At 43.4% G+C, this 20,614-nt stretch overlaps 1 protein-coding gene across 2 annotated transcripts; it reads right to left on the reverse strand.

Moving 5' to 3' along the window:
• Window positions 1–1,107: 1,107 nt before the first annotated feature.
• On the reverse strand, window positions 1,108–20,059 carry ago4 (argonaute RISC component 4). 2 transcript variants are annotated; one of them, XM_037473685.2, is made up of 19 exons: window positions 19,852–20,059; window positions 14,429–14,600; window positions 14,153–14,273; window positions 13,189–13,370; window positions 12,396–12,532; window positions 11,623–11,757; window positions 10,798–10,885; window positions 10,469–10,616; window positions 10,210–10,329; window positions 9,648–9,809; window positions 8,051–8,184; window positions 7,518–7,702; window positions 7,214–7,373; window positions 6,384–6,555; window positions 6,016–6,183; window positions 5,551–5,685; window positions 5,349–5,450; window positions 4,661–4,860; window positions 1,108–4,504 (listed from the first exon to the last, which is right to left on the reverse strand). In XM_037473685.2, the coding sequence occupies exons 1-19, from the start codon at window positions 19,868–19,870 to the stop codon at window positions 4,396–4,398; spliced, it is 2,649 nt and encodes an 882-aa protein (XP_037329582.1). In that variant the 5' UTR covers window positions 19,871–20,059; the 3' UTR covers window positions 1,108–4,395. The 2 variants fall into 2 exon arrangements, with proteins under 2 accessions (XP_037329582.1, XP_037329581.1); XM_037473684.2 differs by having other exon boundaries at window positions 8,051–8,199.
• Window positions 20,060–20,614: the final 555 nt, after the last annotated feature.

Raw genomic sequence — 20,614 nt, forward strand, 5'->3', positions numbered from 1 at the left:
TGACACACAGAAGGGGAAGGTGACACATACAAACGATGGCTTTGGAGAGGAAAATGGACGACGCCACAGTTGATAGATTATCAGCACCACGTGAGAAAGGCAATTAGTATTGAAAATATTGAATTAGTTGGAAATCCCTTTGATTATCAGGTTTGAGGGCTGGTGCTTTCTAGTGTAGTCTGTACACAGACTCGTGTGACCAGGACACGGGCCTGTAGCGGGAACAGGATATCGTCATGCCTCGTTCAGCTCTTCTGAGATGGCCATCAAGTGGGATAGATCATCAATGTTTCACTGTTCTTGGTAATCATGTGATCGGTTTACCGTACCTGGGTGGTGAATGCCATCTAGTGACCAGATACATGCACGTAAAGGACATACTGTAGGAGTCCCATCAATGACGACAACACGGCGGCTACATTGGGCATAAAATACCAATTTATTACTTTGCACGGTAACACAAGAATTCCCTGCAGGCTAAAAAAAAAAGAAAAAAAAAAAGTATTTCAACATGTCAAAACGCAAGAACAGCAAGTGATGGGCTCTCTGTTAGGGGGCGTAGCGAGAACAAACCCGGCCCCCTCCCACCGGTCAGAAAGGGTTCCGTTCGTTCATAGAGTCGGAGCGTTCCATTCACAGAATTGGAATGTTACAATTCTATGATTCTATTGCTGTCAGACACTCACAGAGACCACTAGCAGAAGAAAAATAAAACAGAGCAGAGCTATAACCCCCCCCCCCCCCCCCCCTGAAAAAAAGGAACCAAAGAGGGAAAACAAAAATAAAACAACTTACACAATACACAATGTCAAATTACAAATCCGTTAAGATATAACAATATATCAAAGTGAGAGGAATTTCAAAATAATTCATGCTCTCTATTGGGGCACAGAAAGAATTAGGGATTGTTTTTAAAAAGGTTAAAAAGAGGTATTCCTGCTCCCTTGATGCCGTGAGGACCCCTTCACAAAAAGGAAGTGCATTTGTGAGGAGTCTGCAGTTGCCATGGAGACAGGATAGCCCCTCCTCCCCACCAAGAGGCTTGGCCACAGGTACAAACTAGGAGCGCGGGGACAAAAGGGACACTCGCTACGGCGACCTGGCGGAGAGGAGAGGGGTTCGGCCTTCAAAGGGTCCACGATTGAAGAAAGTACCTCGTTTGAATATGGACACGAGGCAAAGAGCCGGGACCCCTCCCCTCAGAAAAGAGCATGTACCTTCCAAATCTATGACATTTGTTTAGGAATCTTTAAAAAGTGCCATTTAAGACACTTGGCAGATATTGCTAGCCTAAAACAGTCCCACTAAATTGATAAACATTCAACCCCCCCCCCCCCCAACCCTCAGATTTTTTTTAACCTCTTTTAATAAATATGATTTCCCCCTTCCAAGTTATTTTTATTCTTTTATTTTTTTCTAAAAAAAAGGACCGTACTCTGGCATGCAGGCGAGCAAAGTCTTAATTTTGTTACGTTAAAGAAAATGGTCTAAAGCCTAAATAAACTATTCCACCAAATGCACATTCCCACTGATTGATACAAGCAAAGAATACAAAATAAACAAAACAATTAAAAGAATTAAAGATACAGATACACAATAGTGAGAGAACAACGACCAACAATGAGTAGAATTATAGCTTTGTTTTTCCACATTTCAAAATGACAACTGGGTAAATATTGCTTTGCTAAGTCATGTTACAAACAAAAAGGAGTGGTCAGTTTTCACACTGACGGACGAGTTTAATGATCAAATACAGGATTAAAAAATGTCAAATCCTTGCCGGTCTAGATGCCACATGAATGTTCCAACATAGCCCTAGTGGCTCAGCGAAATTAGTGCACGTTTTTAAACTCATCTGCCTCCCCTCACTTCAAAAAAAGGGAATAAAACTTATTGCATGCAACGCCTGGACAACACTATCCCATTTCCCCCGCGACTCCCCGTCCTGCCTCCCTGGTCCTGTCCGCCGCCAACGCCCACGCCTGCAGCAGGCGGGCGCTCAAACTCATTCATAGTAAACCTGCTGCTTTACGGGTGGTTTATTACAAAAGGGTTTCCACTGAGCGGTCCCCTCCTGACGAGGCGTGCACGTCGACCGTTTCTCCAAACGCTCTGCCCAACCACAACGGTCGCCACAGTACACCGCCGATAGCACGTGGACGGGGGCGGGGGTGGGGGGGTGGGGCGTCCATGGGCAGTGCTTATGCTTATTGTCGATTCATTTCATCCAGTGTTTAAAAATGCATAAAAACATGAAACGAACACTGTCAAATAGAGATTTTAAGGTGGGTATATTTCAAATACATCGAGTAAGAAACCATTTTTTAAAAGTCTAGAAATTCAACTCATTGCCCATAGCAAATCATTCTTTAAAACAAATCCCTTGATCTACGTTTTTACGGATTACAATCCCAGATTGTCTCCATCTATCCGATCCTACCCAGTGGCAGGCCGCTGCATTTCACTGGCATCAGAACCTGCAGAGGAAGCATGAGCTTGTCCATCCTGGGGTCTACTTCTTCTCACCGTTAACCAGAATGCTACAAAACTATTTCCAAAGCCAAAGATCTACATCCTAACCTGCAGCTCAACTGCTGAGGTCTATTCCTGAAGTCGCACTAGTCACTATATCACTGGCTTTACTGCTCACCATAAAATTTCATCATCACAATATTAACAATGACAACAACGATCAACAACAACAACAACAACATCCATGGCAAACTACTAAATCTAAACAACTGGGTTTTTTTGTCTGTTTTTTAAGGTAACCACAAAACATCTTATATTAAACTTTTACAAATCTGCTTTGTTGATTCGTATGTATAAATGCATAAAGTTAAGAGAGATTGAGAGTGCCCTCTGTTGCTTGCCTAGCGTCCCGGGTCAGTGCAATGAATTGGCCAATATTAGCAAAGGAGACCTCAAAAAACTACGTTGGTTTCCGGCCCTTGATACTACATCTAAAACTAAAAATTAAAAAAAAAAAGAACGAAATGAGAAGCAACGCCCAGCAGTGTCATCATATAATCTTTCAGATAAATCAGGTCCAAAGAAAAATAACTGCTTTTCACAGACAGCAGGGCTGATAATGACCATACTCTGTGTTTAATGCCTTCAGCCGAGGCCCGACTTCCGTCACCACTGCTACAGCCAGACCTGACTTCACTTGCTACCTGGAATGGGATTCGGTTGCATTTTGCTGGGATCCAATAGTTTTTTTGAGGCACAAACTGAGCACCTGGCTCCTGAATGTGCGACTCCACGACCATTTAAAAGATTTTTTTTTTTTTTAAATGCACCTCAAAGCATTCCAAATTAACAAGTGACGCAGGGCTGCTACAAATCCCCACACCAGCCTCTAGGAGGCTTGTTTAAGTCATATGTCTCAAAGTTGCTCTACAGATGTAAATATATGCTTATATGTACTGTATGTGTGAATATAAAAACAAATCTGAGGCATTTACAGCAGTTATCTCCTTGATTTCCCTTTACAATTCAGTGGCCTGTCATGAAACACACACACACACACACACACGTATATACAGAGATGCGCACGCACACGTACAGACCTGTGTATTCTTCGCTAAAATGGGAGGAAAACAGTAATGGGCATGGACACCCAGGTCACCTCGCTTGTTAAAGACCATGAGAGGAGAAAAAGATTAAAACACACGCGCATAAAAAGAATATATTTATATATATATGTATATATATAAATATATGTATAATTCGCAAAAGGTCGACTCCCCATCATCTCATGTCATTTAGAGTTCCCTCCCGACCACCCAATAAACCCAAGACCTTGTGACAGATTTTTGCCCGAAGGGGCTTTGAGGTAAAAGTAGATAAGAGTCCTGCTTAGCTGGGAGAGCCAAAGAGCAGCGCACACGTTGTGCCAGTCCACTCCCTTGCTCAGTGTATCTTACAAACACAAGAGTGCAGACATTCACATAGAAAAAACAAACTCAAAAATAATGGCTCAACTTGTAGTATGTGTGTGGTTTTTTTGTGGTTTTTGTTTTTCTCCTTTTGTGCACTGCAAACCTCTCGGGGTTTGCAGTGCTGGATTGCTGGTTCGAAAGGGCGGCTCGATTGGGAACGCTGGTTGGCGATTGTTCCTTGAAATAATATATAAAATTAAATTAAAAAAACCTGCTGGACATATTGAGACATAGCAGGTTATACCCTCCCAACCCCCCCCCCCATCTCTCCTGTCCGAGAGCCGCTTTGGTGCAGATTTAGAAATTGTACAGTGAGTGTGAAGAGAAGGAGACAAAACTACAAACAAAGAGATAGGGACACGTGGGACCAGGAGAGAGATATATATAGAGACAAGAGATTTAAAAAGAAAAAAGGGGAATCCCCAGGTGGACTGGATGACATGCCGCTGACTCAGGCAAAGTACATGGTGTGCTGGGTGTCATAGTGGATCTGGACTGCCTTGGCCAACGCCTGGGGATCCCGGCCGTTACTCTGGCCCGACACGTGGCTTCCTTCAGCACTGCAAGATAGAGAGAGGCAGAGTTTAGTTTAAGTCAGAAGTGAAATCATTTCACTATATGCCGCTTTGTAGTATCAATAACATACAGGATTCTCCGTTGGTCTCATTCAAACTATAAATCCAAACAAGGAGATGAGATATTTAGGACTGCCTCACCTGTCATGGTCTTTGTCCACCAGGTGGTAGCGGGCTCGGAAAGCCACCAGCCTGGCGTAGTAGGCCGGTGCTGGGATGGAGACGGAGCGCGTGCAGCGGACGTAAGTGTGGCACAGCTGGTACGTGAGGAGCTGCAGTTCATCAGCAGTGAAACAGTTGTCGTCCCACAGGACGTGGTAGTGGGACGGGCGACTGGTTCCCTGAGGGGAGACAAAGGGACACAACAGAGCGTCCTTTATTCACTTGGTGAGCCAAAAAAGAGAATTTCTTTCATTTCTTTAATTGCTCGTTTAATGGCTAAACTTTCTTTCTCTTTACATGAATGGGTTTATTTTCATTAAAGTATAGCATTAGGAGGTTGATAGAGCATGAAGCGCATGCTGCGATATGCTCAAACCACTGAAAGGGTCTGACTGCAACTATAGTCTAAAGCCATCTTTAAAAATTGACACGGAACAATTGTCTCAAACTGAAGAGCTTTGTGGAGAGTGCATCCCTTTAAATGAGCCAAATCTTCGATGCATCCAATTTAGTCATTAAGCGACGTTACCGTGGTAACCACAGAAAGACAAATGCCACTGAAACACTGGGCCGAAGCTTACAACTTAAAAATGGCTCAGAGAGCCGGACAAAATATTCATTTGCATCAGATATAGATTATGTTGAAAAACAAGTGTGTGACCCTCACCTGAATCCCAGCATGGCTGCACAGGTAGAAGTCGAACTCGGACGGGTGTGTGATGGTGCTGTCCACCGTGGTGCCTGCTGGGACGTTACCACTCTTCCCCACCTGCAGTGGACGATCAGTTCAATTTTAATCAGGAGTCGCAGAATACAGCGTCGGACATCATTAAATACCGAACATCTAAGAGACGGGAACTGCTACTGACCCTCTCAGCTTTGTCAGAGCAGAAAAGGCGAGTGTGGTGACGTTTCTGAACCACGATGTAGGTAATGCCCGGCCTGTAGTCCTCCTCCAAACTGATGCAGGCCTTCCTGATGGCTATCAGCTCCGGCCAAGCCACCTGACAAACAAAAAGACACAGGTATTGTACGCGGCCTTGATATACTACTACTTATCATTTTTCTCTGGCCCTTTTGTTGTGCCATGGTCCATATTTTTGGGCTAAAGCAGCGGGTCATCTTTAATTTAAGATTAAATTTTAATTATTTTCAAAGAAACTGCTGTGCAGTAATGGCAATAATAAAGTAAAACATAAAAGGCCGAAATATAAAAAAAAAAAAAAAAAAGGTACAAACTGGTTTTAACAGCCGCCACGCAAAAGGAACGCACAGCTGCCATTGATGCCTAGTGGATCACTCTTTGGGAAACACAAACACAGTGGACCTCTCACCTGTTTCATTTGTCCCTCAGACACACCGCCGCGGTAATAGATGATGCGTGTGGGCTTGAAGCGAGTGGACTTGTAGAACTGGATGAGCAGCTCTCGCACCATATTGGTTAAATCTTGGATTACCTCCTGGCTGAAGAGTTGCTCTTGATTGGTTGGAGGAGTAGGGCACTAGTTTTTTTTTAAAAGAAGGAAGAAAAAAAATTGAAGCTGAACCACTGAAATGTAAGTGTTTACATCCATTCAGCAATTTTCAGTCAGACTGGATCATGCCGAAGTGATGCATTTGAAAAAAAAGACAACCCAAATCTTCCTTTCACTATCATTAGTGAAAGGGACATAAGGGCGGTCACCCCGTGCAGCGCGGTTACCTGTGATATGTCCTGTCTAGACGTCTGGACTCGCACCGTGGCACAGTATCGGCTGGGGTGGCCGTCCATGCTGCCCACCACCGCCGCGATGGACGGCTTCTTCCCATCACCTGCTGGAGGATGTGTGACGTCCGCCCCCAGGAAGATGACAGGCTGCTGGAACACCGAGGGCCTGAACCAACAACACCACACACAAACAATGTTATCTTGGCTCTTTAAATTTCCTCTCTGCCCACTTTGTAAATTGCAAATGATGCAAAGGAAACTGAAGGTTCATCAAGAAAAAAAAAAAAAAAAAATCGATTTTGTATTACAGTTCTACAACCTTTCTAGCACGCAAGTGTTTTATAGGCCCGGGAATTATGCATTCTTACATGGCAGGTTAAAAACGGTACGGTAATTTATGATTGAAAAGTGATAATGCAATTTGAGTGCTTGGTGTTGTTTTTTTCCCAGCTGTGGGAAGGTTTTTTGGAGAGAAATGTTAAATACATCGTCGTCTTCAGTTTGGGCTGAAATTTGCATATTATATCTTATAACCTGTGTATTGTTGGAGTTGTGTTTGGAGCATTTTTAATGGATTGTTTGGCTGTTCATCCCGACTTTAAGCTTTCCAGCAGTGTGTGCCATTATTCTATTGGTTCATGATGAGTGCCTCTTATTGTGGTAGCAATAGATGGTAAAATGGCAGCACCTCTAGGCGCTGGGGTTTATAACATTATACGAACACGGACTGAAATTCTTCATATGCAAATTATGCAACTTAATGTTTCAAGGGAAACATTCAGAGCCAAGAAATGTTCTGAAACCAACAAGAAGTCCATGCTGACCTCTGATGAGGCACCAGGACGTTGTTGATGCCTCCCAGCTTGGCGTTGATCTTGAGGCACAGGTTGGAGAGCGTCTGAGGGGACGTCTTCACTACGTTCTTCACCTGCACACACTGGGTTGCCATGCCAAGGAGGGTGTCACCCACCCGCTTCACCTCAGCTGTAAACAAATACGGAAGTTCAATATCACAAAAAATATGCTTCTCTCATGTAATTATAAAGCAATTAATCTCCATCTGTCTTGTATGTACCAGAACCGCACAATTAACCTTAGAAGCTAAATAGTCACGGGTCATATTCTTACCATAGACTGGTGTTTTGCCGGGCAGGATGACCACAATCAGTTGCAGGCCTACGTAAGACATTTTGAGGTGTTTGAACATGGGCTCCACGCTGTCGGCTCCTTGGGCATATTTACAGAAACATGGCTGGCCTTGAATGGGCATCCCTGCATCCTTGGAAATCTTTCGCAGCTGGTCAGTGAAGCTCCTATTCAAAAGCATGAATTGCTCATCACAAATCGGCAGTACAAGCACACAAAACCTCACACATTTCAACATGGCAGTGAAATAGAATTATTAAATGTATGCAAACCCATGGAATCTACCATGTGACGCTAGCCGTTTGGAGAGGCATTACTCACAACACTAACATACTAGCGTTAGTAACTAACTAAGTTTACCATTTTGTTTTTGCATTCTAACTTGATAACTAGCACTAAACACAATGTACAGATAAGACTGCTGAGAAATGATGTTAATTAGTCCAATTGAGCCACTTTTAAGCAACAGCTGATGGTTTTCTGAACATTTCTGGGAAGGTGACTGCGTGACTCACTTGAGCAGGTCCTCTCGACACTGTTTCTGTGGGGCGAAGCAGGCCACGGCCCAGACCTTGATCTCGATGCCGGCATAGAACTGCTTCCCCCTCATGTCCCACACGCCCTGGTTGGGCGTGGCCACGGTTTTATTCTGCGGAGAGAGTCCCTAACCTCTTAGTCAACCCCCCGGTTGGATGAGCCAATACAGAAGATACTACAACATAACCCACACATTTCAAGCCTGAACTTGGGAAGTGATAAATGTTCCTCACATTATTGTAAATAAATATCCTGGTTTTAAGGACCTCCTGTCCAGTCCTGACATTAACATGTAACAAGGGTAGTCCATCAGGAGACTTGTCATTAGTTGAGTGCTCCTAGTTTGAGTGTGAATACAAACTCAAAGAGCAGTGGCTTTCAATTAAGTTAATAAGATTTGGCAAAGGCCATTAAGAGCTTTTATCCTCGAAAAAGTAAGGAGCTTCTGTCTCATTACATCACCCGTTCAAAATATTTTCGATATAATCAGAGTCACAGGATTGGAACTAAATAATAAATGATAACGGGTAGTGGTCAATATCCAGGATGGAACGGGATCATACAGCTTCATGCTTCCCCTATCTCGCATTGTTGAACAATTGTGAATACTTTGATCCAACTATATTATCAGGAAGCCAATTTTAAACGTTAATTTCATTCCTCACAAGGGATCTAGGAGATGACAAAAGCTTTCGGTCTGGCTTTAAGGGCATTTCACAGGAAGCCGATTAGACTCGATAACCCTGCAGGCACAGCCGCCAAGCCTCTCAGGAAGAGTGTTGCGATAGGATCTTGGGTAAATCAACCAAACTATAGATCAAGCAGCTAATAGTGGGAATTGAGCTTGGCCCTGGAATAATGTTGCACGCTAAAAAAAACAATCCTCGCTGGTTCGCTGGGCGGAGAATTCACCCCCCCCCCGTCGGCCGTAGCAACAACAACAAGCTGGTAAAAGGGGAACCGTACAGATGTTTTATTTATTACTATCATAGATAAATATTCCAGTTTCTTATTTGTGGTATTGTATCGAAAGTATTTTGGCAGCTATAGTATCAAAGTCATAATTGTAGTATCATGACAACCCTACACTGGAATACAAGAGCTTATAAAAAGAAAAGAGCATTCTAAAAATCTGCTGTAAATGTATTCAGCAGAAGGTATAAAAAAAGGGAGAATCTGCCCATAGACTGAACCGATCAGAAATTAACATTTCATAAGAGATCCGTTTAGTTTGGGGGATTCCATGGAGAATAAGCAGGAAGAGGCTAAAAATGTTACTAAAACACTAATCTTAAAGACTTTGCCTGCATAAGTGGCAAACATAACAGATTGTGTGGCTCTGTGAATGGTGAATTCTTGCAGACATGCATCTAGGGAGACATTCACCTTTCACTGTACGTTTATGAGGACACATGCGGGTACAAAAACAGTAACCACCCATCTTCTAACATAGTCATCTTTTTGTAGTGATGATTCATTGGTGAAATGTGATATCTGTCGAAGCAGAAGAGGGGGGCGCCAATCCCAGTCGTGCTTGCTACCCCCCGGGGATTAGCCCCCCCGTCCGGTACTCACCCTGCCACAGTCCCGTCCGGTGTCCGTACTCACCCGGCCCCCATACTGCAGCATGGGCGCCGGGAGCACACGCCCTGTCACTTCTGTCATGTCATTGTGGACCACAATGCCAAACTCCTTCAGGTAGGGGTCCGGGCCACCGACCATGCTGTTACTTTTGACCTGGGGAAAAGAGGAGAAAGTACATGAGAGGAGTTGGATGTTGATACATGGAAGAACACTAATTGGATGAGAAATGAAGGACTGAGGCCTAGTCAACCTGTACACAGGTAGTTTTTACAACATTCTGAAAAAATAAAAACACTGTTTTTCCTCAATATAGTGGGAGTAACTTTACATCCATGTTCATGGATGAATTCCTACGGTCATTGCACAACTGGTAGCATCATCAGGGACAAGATGCAAAACAGCGCAGGTTGATGTTATAAGCAAAGAAAAAGTCAAAGTCAACACTGAAAAGGCAGTTTCTGATCCTCACCCAGGACAGAGCTTCACAAAGGCTCAGTATTAAGCCTCCTTATAAACAGGCATGTAAACAAAAAGACACTTTGAAGGCACCCACCAGTCGGCTGATCTCTTCTTGTCTGTCGGGGGCAGAGCGGGCTGTAGCTTTGATCATGGTGGATGTCTGGTTGTCCGTCAGCTTCTTGATACAGCGCTGGCCTGCTACTATGTTACAGACCTACAGGCCGGGGAGAAACATTTCATGAAATCAGATCCCAGCATTAACATTTAAAAAAGGGAAATGGTGGTAATGGTCAAACCCTCAACTAAAACAAATATGTTTCTTGGTTCAATAGTCAAAGCAGCCTCTGTCTCACCTCCAGGGGAAGGTAGGTGTGCTTCTGTTCTTGTCCTACTTGCAAGCAGGGCAAATGGGGATATTTGAGCTGCAGATTGTACTTCTGCTTGAAATACTGTGCGACTGTGCACTCCATGGCTTGGCCGTTCTCAAGTTGTAAGGGGAACCTGTGAATAAACGGAAAACGTGAACAAAGCACACGGAAAGTGAATAAAACAAAACCACAAAAAAAGGAATTGATTCTTGGTCTTAAAATGCTGCGACTGTTAACTACATTTCAGAAGACCTACAACGATGGGTCTTTGCTGACACGCGATGGAGAACCAGCTAACGAGTGCAGCCACTTACGTCTGGTGACTGGCAGGTCGGCGTGTCACGTTGCACACACGGTACTTCCTCTTCATTTGACCACAGTGTGTGACCTCAACTTTCAAGCCTTTTTAAAAAAGATACAAAAACAAACTGTCAAACGCAGAGCAATTTTTTTTTTACCAACTGCATTTAATTATGAGAAGAATGTAGCAGGTAGGAATTGTATTCTTCGGTTCCTGTTATTTAAGAAATTATGAAGACCAATTCTGAAATGGCAGCCAACTGTGGACACTGTTCAGCTCTCTGCAGCTTCCTGTGCACATTTGTCACAACTCAGCCCAAAAGGAGGATTTAGAGGTCTGCCTTAAAATATAAATCAGCCAAAATTCAACACCAGCAACACCAAAATCTGTTATTCGGTAGGAGTTTGTTTGTGTTTACGGAGCGGAGATGAACAGAAACTGAAGTAGAAATATCAGCGAGTTATGAATAAAAGCTTTGTTTCAATAAAACATTCCTGAATCTCATGGCCATACTGTCCGATTTAAAAAACATGATTCTTTGGCACCCCGCGGCTAAGGACAAGTGTTCAGCATTGGTGTAGGCTATGAAGTGTGTGCGCATGTGTAGTAGGTGTGATTATACGAGTGTGTGTGCAGCTACTTTCGTTCTTGCACTCTGCATAAAAACAAGCATGCATTGGCCCTGCAGGCCAACATTTATCTGTATCGTCTGCGTGGAAATATTTGATACCCAGTGAGTCACAATTGTGGTGCATACAACGCGTGCATGGCTGTCAAGATTTTTCTAGTTTGTAACAGTCGGTATATGTGTGTGCGTGCTCTGGTATCGACTTCCTACCTCTTATTTCCTTGGTGAATTTGACGCGCTGTGAATCTGTCAGTGGTTTGGTCTGTTCGTTGATGTTCTGGATGTCCAGCACCTCACACATGAACTCGATCACAGGCTGAGCGCGGTAGAAAGCTGTGGCTGACACTGAGGAGGAGAACAGATAATGATAACATTAAGAAAATCAGTCGCTTCAAAATCAATAACCGCAAGCAAGCCAAATGAGTCTGGTATTGTACGCAATATGCAACTCTTTAACGTTACACAGCGGATCCAAACAAACATTGTTTAGTGAGCAAACCAGTATTATAAACCGCATTTGAAATATTGCAGTTTGGGGTTTTAGTCTTTGTGTCAAGCAGACATGCCAACTACCTGCTTCAGTCTCAATAGATTTAGGGACTAGCGTTAGTGCCGAAATGGCTTGTGAAATACTGAGTTGTACAATTTCAACCGACAACAACATGGGTGACAACAACAAATAAATTGTAAGGGGGTGCATTGTTAGAGACACAATTGTTAGAGACACAGGCTGCTATCTGAGCAGATGCAAAGTTCTGTAACAAGTTATGTCATGGTAGTCGTTGTGTAAAATGGGACAGTCCACTGCTACAGTCCAAGCATGAAAAGGAAGCAGTAGCCAATTTTGCTTTTTCATACAATCAGAAAGCTAATTATCAGCGAATGTGTGCAAACATAAAGGGTTGAGAAATGGTTGTATTCTTTATAACAGGCGGTTAGACCAACATCAACCTCACATTTGTATTCTCCCCATCAGGTCTTACCGTCGATGTTGAGCATCATGTTCCACATGGCAGGACGGACAGACTGATGGAAGCCAAACCACACCTCCCTGCCTCCACCCAGAGGATGATAATAGCCCTCCGGAGGGGAGAAAAATGATCGCCCCACAGGAGTGTACCTGAGAACACAAAGACGGAGAGGTAATGGACCAAAAATCAATCAATGGAGTTCATGAGATTATTTATTAATAATCAGTAAGCTTAAATTGGAAATGTCTTTATCATGGAAACTATTGGAATGAAAAACCTTTTATGGAGACTTGAGAAATAACTAAAACACACATTTCAGTTTCTGAGTTCTGACACCAGGCAGTCCACTTTTGTCATGTGGAAAAAAGCCACAATAACCTTTTAGAATACTAGAGTAATTCAAGGTGTCGGAGTGAAGACTTCTGCACCTCGTATTGGCTTTAGAAATGTAACCCTTGACGGGATACAATCACAGTTCATTTCAGAGACTTCCCACTGGCTGTTGTACAAATGCAGATTTGTGTGCAAGGCCCTTCCAAAAGAAAATATCCAAAGCTTTGCAGAGATGGACGGTAAATGTTTTTTAAAGCCTCGTCTTCACCTCAGCAGGAGGCAGCAAATGCTTGTCACTATATGAAATGAATGACTGGTACAAGTAGTATGAAGGATGATAAAATCATCAATATGATTTGAGCACAACGGAAATTAACTAACAAAGCCAAATATAGGATGATAAGCAATAACTGTCAACAGATTTCAAAGACATTGGTGTTTGCAACGAGGCGGAGGTGGTGGGTGGAGGTACCTCATGGAAGGCAGGTGCCGTGTGATGACATCCAGAGCTTGAACCGAATCTTCTGGGACCTCGTTAAGGTGACCAGACAGGGCTTCCAGCAGCATCTGAAGACTGACCACAGATACCCACTGCAAAGACACCTTGAACGTCTGGTCCTTCCCCTCACCGGGCAGAGTCACCTCCAGGTCCACCTAAAGATGGAGAGGAGAAGGGCGGGGGGGGGGGAGAATGATGAAACAAAAGATAAGCGGGAGGAAATTGATTCAACAACAGGTGACGGGGAGAGATAAAAGGCAATAAATACAGAAGGGCAAAATAGATCGAAATAAAAGGGGAACGACAAAAAGGATCCCAATAGAACATGACATTATTAGAGCCACAGTCAGCTGGCTTTAACCAGAAGCAGAAAAGTGTAAAATGAAAATGTTGGATGTAAATCTGGTTTAAAGAACCAAAATGCAAAGTATTTACAACCAACCGTTAAGAACACAGGTTTCTTTTTTTTTTCCCCACACTTGCAGAACTTTATAAATACCTTAACAGTTGAATCAGATGTTAGAATTGGTTTAAAAATGAATACATAAAAAAAAGGCTGGATTTCAATGAACAGAACAGGTAAAGAAATGTACGTGCATTAACAGGACTGGGGCTCCATCTTCCATTAGAGGTCCCAGTAGATCAGTACTAGCCTCACTTTCCTGGTCCAGACCTGCCAGACTGATCCAGTTGGCAACCTTTCTCTTACAGAACCACAAACACTAATCCAGTAAACCATTTACATTCCCAGCACCCCGTGACGTAAAATTAACAAATCATTGCATTTAGGTTCTTCGATTGGAACAATGTCACCCTTAATTATTTTCAAGCTAACCTTTACAACATTTTTTTTTTTTTTTTTTTTTTTAACTGCGCACAAATGAAGGGTAAGTTGTACAAGCGGATGAAACGAGGCTCTAGAGTTTAAAATACCAACCCGATCTCTCCCAATTGGCAGTGGATGGGCTGTGTACATGTTCCTCTTCCCGTCGTAGCCAGGCTGTCGGTCTCCAAAGATCTGCATCTTGAAGTGCCGCACCATCGTGTCCACCACTTCCCTAGAAGACAGTGACAGAAGGGCGGTGAGGTATAAAACTAAATTAAATCACCTATTAGCATCAGAAATGTCTTGTTTAATAAAAGCTACAAATCTCAAGAACCCTCCCCACCCACCACCTGCGTTCTCTACTCAAATCCCGGCATGAGGAATTACCTGTTGACCCTTCGAGGCCGTTTCTCAGGTTTGATGTCGATATCATAGTGATAGACATCAATCTTGGGAATCTGCACCTGGAAGTGGTTGGCAAGGAGCCGGATGGGTTTCCCCACCGTGCCGAGGCCGGGACGCCGCGGAGGCTGGAACAGAGAGGGAGGGGCGGGCGGGCCTGGAGGGAGAAAAGTTCACCATTGTAAAAACCGGAAAGAACAGTTGTTAGTGCAGTAATAACTAATAAGAATACGCCAAGTATATAGGCTTTTATTGACATGGAAGTCTTTATTTTAAATGTTTCCTCCTCTCAGTGAGGGCTTGATCTACCAGCCTGTTATAATAAAAATGAAATGAATGGATTCCTTTCCATAACACCCCTTCAAAAATATGTCTATTTTTGGTACTAATTTCAGACGCATTAACAAAAAAGGTGGCCACTGCGACGAGTGTGCGGCGATCTCTTTATTAAATGTCACGACTTCAGAGATTGTGATTGTGGAGGCCGGAACGGCAAGCTTGTTGCAAACCATCTCATCAGAGACCTGCTTGAATGCACCGAAAGGGCCTTGCAGGTCACAGCGGCCCACAGGACGCGGTCGGATTGATCCGTAACTCCGGCCCCTGACCTACATGGGTCAACAAGAGGCTGGTGAAACAATGACCTCCAATTATCCTTCGGCCCGCCCCCAGCTCCACCCAGACACACAGGGCGCCCACCCTTCAGGGCGAGACAAAGAGCGAGCTCCTTTTCAGACAGACGGCAGCAGGGCCATATGGAGGGGTGCTGCCGTTACACACACACTGCATGCAACACACACATACGCATCCACCTTGCATACAAATTACATGCAGCATATAGGTGTGCTCTGTACCAGGACTCAACGCATTGTCATGGGCTCTATTATATATATTTATTAAAATAACCTTGTGTTGGTGGTACTGAAGCAGGTTTGGGGGGGCAGGGTGGGGCTCCTTAAAGCTTTTGTTAACTGACAGCTAAGGGACTGAGGGGGTCCTCCTGAACTTCATGCACCCACACGCTCCAGTTAGCAAGTGATGCGCGAGAGCACAGACAATCGGGACCCTCCCCATCGCTTCCAGAGAACACGCTTCCTAACATGCCCCCATCGAGCCTGGGCCCCAAAACACCTGCCCTGCTCCACCCCTCCGTCACACTAAACAAACCCTTATCGTGATCATATACTAGGCCATCATTCAGCTTCTCTGCATAATCATTAAGCTCACGACTCATCCTCAAACGACAAGCTATTTGCTGCACAGACGTTTTTCTTTTAATTTGGATTCAAACCATCTGATGATTCATCCTACTGTGTCCTGCTGGCCTCGTTACCGATGGCAACAAAAAGGCATGCAGAGGACTCCTATGGATTTACATCATGTATCAAACACACGCCGTCGCTTTCCAAGTGCATTCCATCAGGCCTCCATTTTGGTTCAAGCGATGACGTTATTTTCAAAAACACTTGTACGTGGGGGTGGACAAAATCCTTTGAATAAAATTCAGTACGATAAAACCCAGTCCAAAACTCACTTTACACAAGTTTGAGCTTCCACAAAACTAGCACACAGTCCAAGACAGATGTACTCAAGGTTTCTGCAGATACAAAGATTCTAACACCATATACAATTTTATTTAATCCATGTGAAATTTCCTTTCAATATTCTGACATCTTACAATTTAGTCTACAAAATGTTAGAATTTTTTCAAAATGAATGAATTATCTAATCAGAACATTCTGAAAGTTGAAAGAAAAGCCCGTAGGGATGACAGGGCATAGAATTATCTATTGAGCCCACCCAAAATCAATAAAAAAACGAAACACATTCACTCTTCAATGGCCTTTTTAGAAAGGAAATCCCAAGAGACTCCTTTAAAGACGTGCAGGTACCTGGTGTTTTAACTTGTGTGATTTGGTCTTCTCTGCTCTGGGAGTTTTAAGTCCTTCTCTTTCACCAAATTAAGAGCTGTATCTATATTTAGCCTCCTCAGCTGCCACACTACCACACTTCGATACGAGAGTGTCTCAACTTGAAATGCCTTAACTCATCCTTCCCCCACAAGCAGTTTACTTTCCACCAACCGAGGCTTAACTAAACACTTTACTATAACTAACAGGTTTTTTTGTTTTTTTAATGGCCTCAAGCCAAAATTTGATGGTTTGTCTGAGCTGGCAGTCCAAATGCCAAATATATTCTATTTACTCTTACATATGGATTCTCACAACCAAACAGCTGTTCGGCCTTGAAAATAGCTGTTGAAATAATTAATTTGACTGACAGTGTCAAAATAGTTTTGTCACTCAATTGGTGGATAAACAGACGATACATCTAAGCTATAAAAGCATTTCAAACATATTTGAAATTGGTTGAGTTTATTGTTTCTTAGTTCAACATCATCTCTGGCTTCACAAGCACAAACAGAAAGTGAAAATGAATGGATACAATTACATGCAGCTGATGTTCTGATTCTTTTCTACAATCAACAGTTCAGACTATGAAAAATAAATAAAATATGAGAAAGTGAAACCAGGGAATGTTTGGCATATCAAGAGGAGGATCACATGACCATCCTGACCAGCCAACATTTCAGAGAAATTAAATTATAGTTACAAATATGCAGAGGAACATTACATGCATCTAGAAGACGTCCCTCGCTTTTATGGATGGATTTCCTCAATGCGTCCTTCTTTGTCACAAGCATAGTCTAATAAAAGTGTCTCGTCACGAAGAGCACTAATTTCATCTCAACAGATTTGTGAATCCATTAACATTAAACATGTCAAATATAATTCACAAAAAGAGATCCCACATCCCGAAGTAACATTCCGTCATTTACTTAATCAGCACATCAAGGGAGCTTCCTGCTCCTTATGCTCAAACTCCACGTGAGACGGAGCTGCAGCTACTTCCGAGGCCCAGTGGAAGTGAAATGAGCTTTCCAGGGCGCAGAAAATGACAATAGCACTGGAGCCAAACAAGTTCCTCAGCTTGGATACAAATTTAACACCAACCTAATGTTAGAAACAAAAGGCAAACTGTATTTATATGTGCTAAGGGGGTTACTTCTCATGCACCGTCAAGCGTAGCAATGCTACGTATGTCCCTGGTAAACACAGTGTTATCACAGACAGCTGGGCTTCAGCTTAGCATGAGGATGAAGGCTTGGCCTGGAGATGAGTCACAGACCAACAGCACTGAGCAGGGAGCACGCAGACCCCGGCACTTGAAAATCACCTGGATTAAGGTACTACTGCGGCCCGTGAAAGAGCATTCACAGGGAGGAAATATCTCCCCCCTCAGTGTAGTTTAACTCTTTGGTGTTGATATTAAACTAATGAGTCACGGTCCAATCAGCAGAGCAATGCCGAAATAACACCTCTAAGGGACGTTAATCATGTTGAGATTGTCGTTGTCATCTTCATTTCTTTGTGATACCGCTAATTAAAGTCAATTACGGGTACAAAACAAGTGTTTTGCCCCATCACTCCAGAGTCGTATTGTTTAGGATAATCCCTCATTTCTGGCTCAAGTCATTACATTTGATAGAGCGAATGTGGTTCACATTGAACATGAGCGGTACTGGATTCATCCCACCCTCAGTGAAATGTTGTCAGTCGACCTTAATTTACTCTTTTCCTGTGACATATCTATGCATTGTTGATTGCTTCAGTTAAGAGCAGCACTTTAGCAGTTGTACCTAAACCATTAGAATTAAGAAGCAGTTATGTGAAAGCACAATGTTGCCACAGAGATTCCTTACAACTGAACGAGAAAGTAAATAACCATTAAAATTAAAATCTGCAATTTGAAGACCAAATTTCCAATTGCTGCTGCCAGATACAATTAGTAATTTGTCAATGCACTTTTAAAGACAAAAGAGTGCCCGATCACTCTTGAAACACTCAGCTGAATGCAGAAATGAAAGTAATCTTGTCAAAGTGACCAACTGTCTAGAAAGTAGAAAGTTAAAAATCAACTTGTTTAGCACACATCTTTTTTTGCTAGAAATATCGTAGTATCGGCCAACATGTGTAAGAGGTCTGTCACTGGTACCTGAAACAAGACCCATTATGAAGTGTCCCGTTGGTCATCATTTATGTGAAATGTATATTGCATGTACGTATGCCTCGGAGATGCAGCTGGTTTGTGACAATCCTAGAAGTACAGGTGAATATAGCAACGCAGCAGCTGATGTTACCAGAGAGATTCATGGCCCGTGCATACTCGCCTGTGAATGAGGTTTCCTCCTAAACATTCTGCTGGACGGCCATACCGCATCATGCCAGCATTCAACATTTATCAAAGCCAATTTCCTCCTTCAGTACATTCCTTTGGGTTGTGTTAATGCCATCGCATTTCCTCAAGAGCATGTGAGCATGTGTGTGAACATGCAAAAAAAAAAAAAAAATGTCTTCACTGTGGCCAGAAAGCGGGAGTAGCTTTGCAAGCTGCACTCATTTGTCCATGTATGCAAAGGCGTGTTTCACGTACACAATGAGTCTATGTATTGGGGGGTGGGGGTAAACCCATTTTGGCCAATAAATTGCGTTGTATCGCTGGATGCACAGGTGCATGGGGGATTTCTCTTCGCATTGGGTAATCGTTAGATTACTGCATGGCTGCCTTTGTTATCATAAAGGGAGAATAACATGGAGCTGGCCTGCAGATCTGATCGATAAAAGCGCCATCCATCCCCGCTGTGCTCGAACGGACGCATGGCATTGGGACCAATGACAGTCTTGCATTAAACTAGTATAGCAACGTTACTTGTCACAAAACGCCCACGTCGGCTCGTGTACGCGAGCGTTTGTTTAGGCGTTTATTTAGTTTTCCACCCATCGCTGTCACATTAGACGGAGTCGCGCTGTCCCTGATGGCGATGGTACAAACGTAGATGGTTTAGCGAGACATTTTTTGATACAGGTAGGACATTTGAACACATTTCGACGATAATATGCGTCCTCGTTATAGTAATTAGGTCGTAGTACGAGGATACCGCGAAACACGACGTGAGCAAACAACGTAAACACACCACGACGCGGAAGGAAGGACGGTCCTGGTTAAATCCCTACTCACACAATGCCAGCCCCGACACGACGAGCCGTGCGTGCTTCACATCTAATGAAACGGCGCAGGCATTTCTGGATATCCGATTTTAAACCTCAACTCTCCTTTTACGGGCGCCAAACGTGGCCCCCGCACGGTGTAAATGAAGCCACACACACACACACACACACACACACACACACATATACACACACGGGCACCCACGGCCTGGGCCTGGGTTTGTTTTCCCGTCTGAGCTTCGAGGCCTCGCTGCAGCCGCGGTGCCGAGTGACGCGACATTTGTGCACACACGGCTCGCTCTCCCCGCTGCTCGCTTTCCATTTCCACATATGTCTTACCCGGTCCGAGGGCTTCCATGGCCAAGGCCTCTCTCTCCGTCTCTGTCCCGGCCTGGCGGCTCCGTACCGACGCTGCTACTGGGGGCGGTATCGCGAAGCTTAAAGTGGCTAATTTAAGAAAAGGAATATAGATAGCTGCGTGGACGGCTGCTCGACAGAACTAACTGACCTGAGCCACCACCGATGCTGCTCGTTCTGGGGATTTGTAAGTGCGCATGCGCCAGTTAGTATAGGCAGAGCCCGCTGTGCGCATGCGTAATTTGCTGTACAACTATAGCATGCGGGATAAAAGAATACAGTAACACCTCATGAATATATATTATATTATATGTGTATGTATTTATGTATACATGCGTGTATAAATGTACATGTTTGTATGTATGTATGTATGCATGTATACATGTGCATGTATATTTATATGTGTGTATTAATTCAGTCGCTTGAATTAGGCAACTTCAGTTATTCCAGTTCAATGCTAGTTCCAAATAACTTGACACATTATTATAAATATGACTAGCAGTATTTACTAAAACTAAAACTGTCCCGTTCACATTTAAAGACAATATTGCCTCTCCCAATAGCATCGGATAGCAATAGTCTGTATTGATTCCTTTTATAAATAAGTCTAAATTGACGGATATTCTTATGTTATTTTATACATTTTTAGAAATTTTGAATGTGGGACTATCTACTTGCAAGATATCCCGCGGAATTTTCACAAAGTCCTCGTCTGTTAAAGAGCCAAACTTGACATGTAAATTAG

This window comes from Pungitius pungitius, chromosome 17 (genome assembly GCF_949316345.1).
Source record: "Pungitius pungitius chromosome 17, fPunPun2.1, whole genome shotgun sequence".
NCBI classification, from domain to species: Eukaryota; Metazoa; Chordata; class Actinopteri; order Perciformes; family Gasterosteidae; genus Pungitius; species Pungitius pungitius.

Coding starts and splice junctions, on each gene's coding strand:
- ago4 (XM_037473684.2), bottom strand. Junction 5,451..5,550: donor GCTCTGACAAAGCTGAGAGG/GTCAGTAGCAGT, acceptor CGTCCACTGCAG/GTGGGGAAGAGTGGTAACGT. Junction 4,861..5,348: donor GCAGCCATGCTGGGATTCAG/GTGAGGGTCACA, acceptor GTCTCCCCTCAG/GGAACCAGTCGCCCGTCCCA.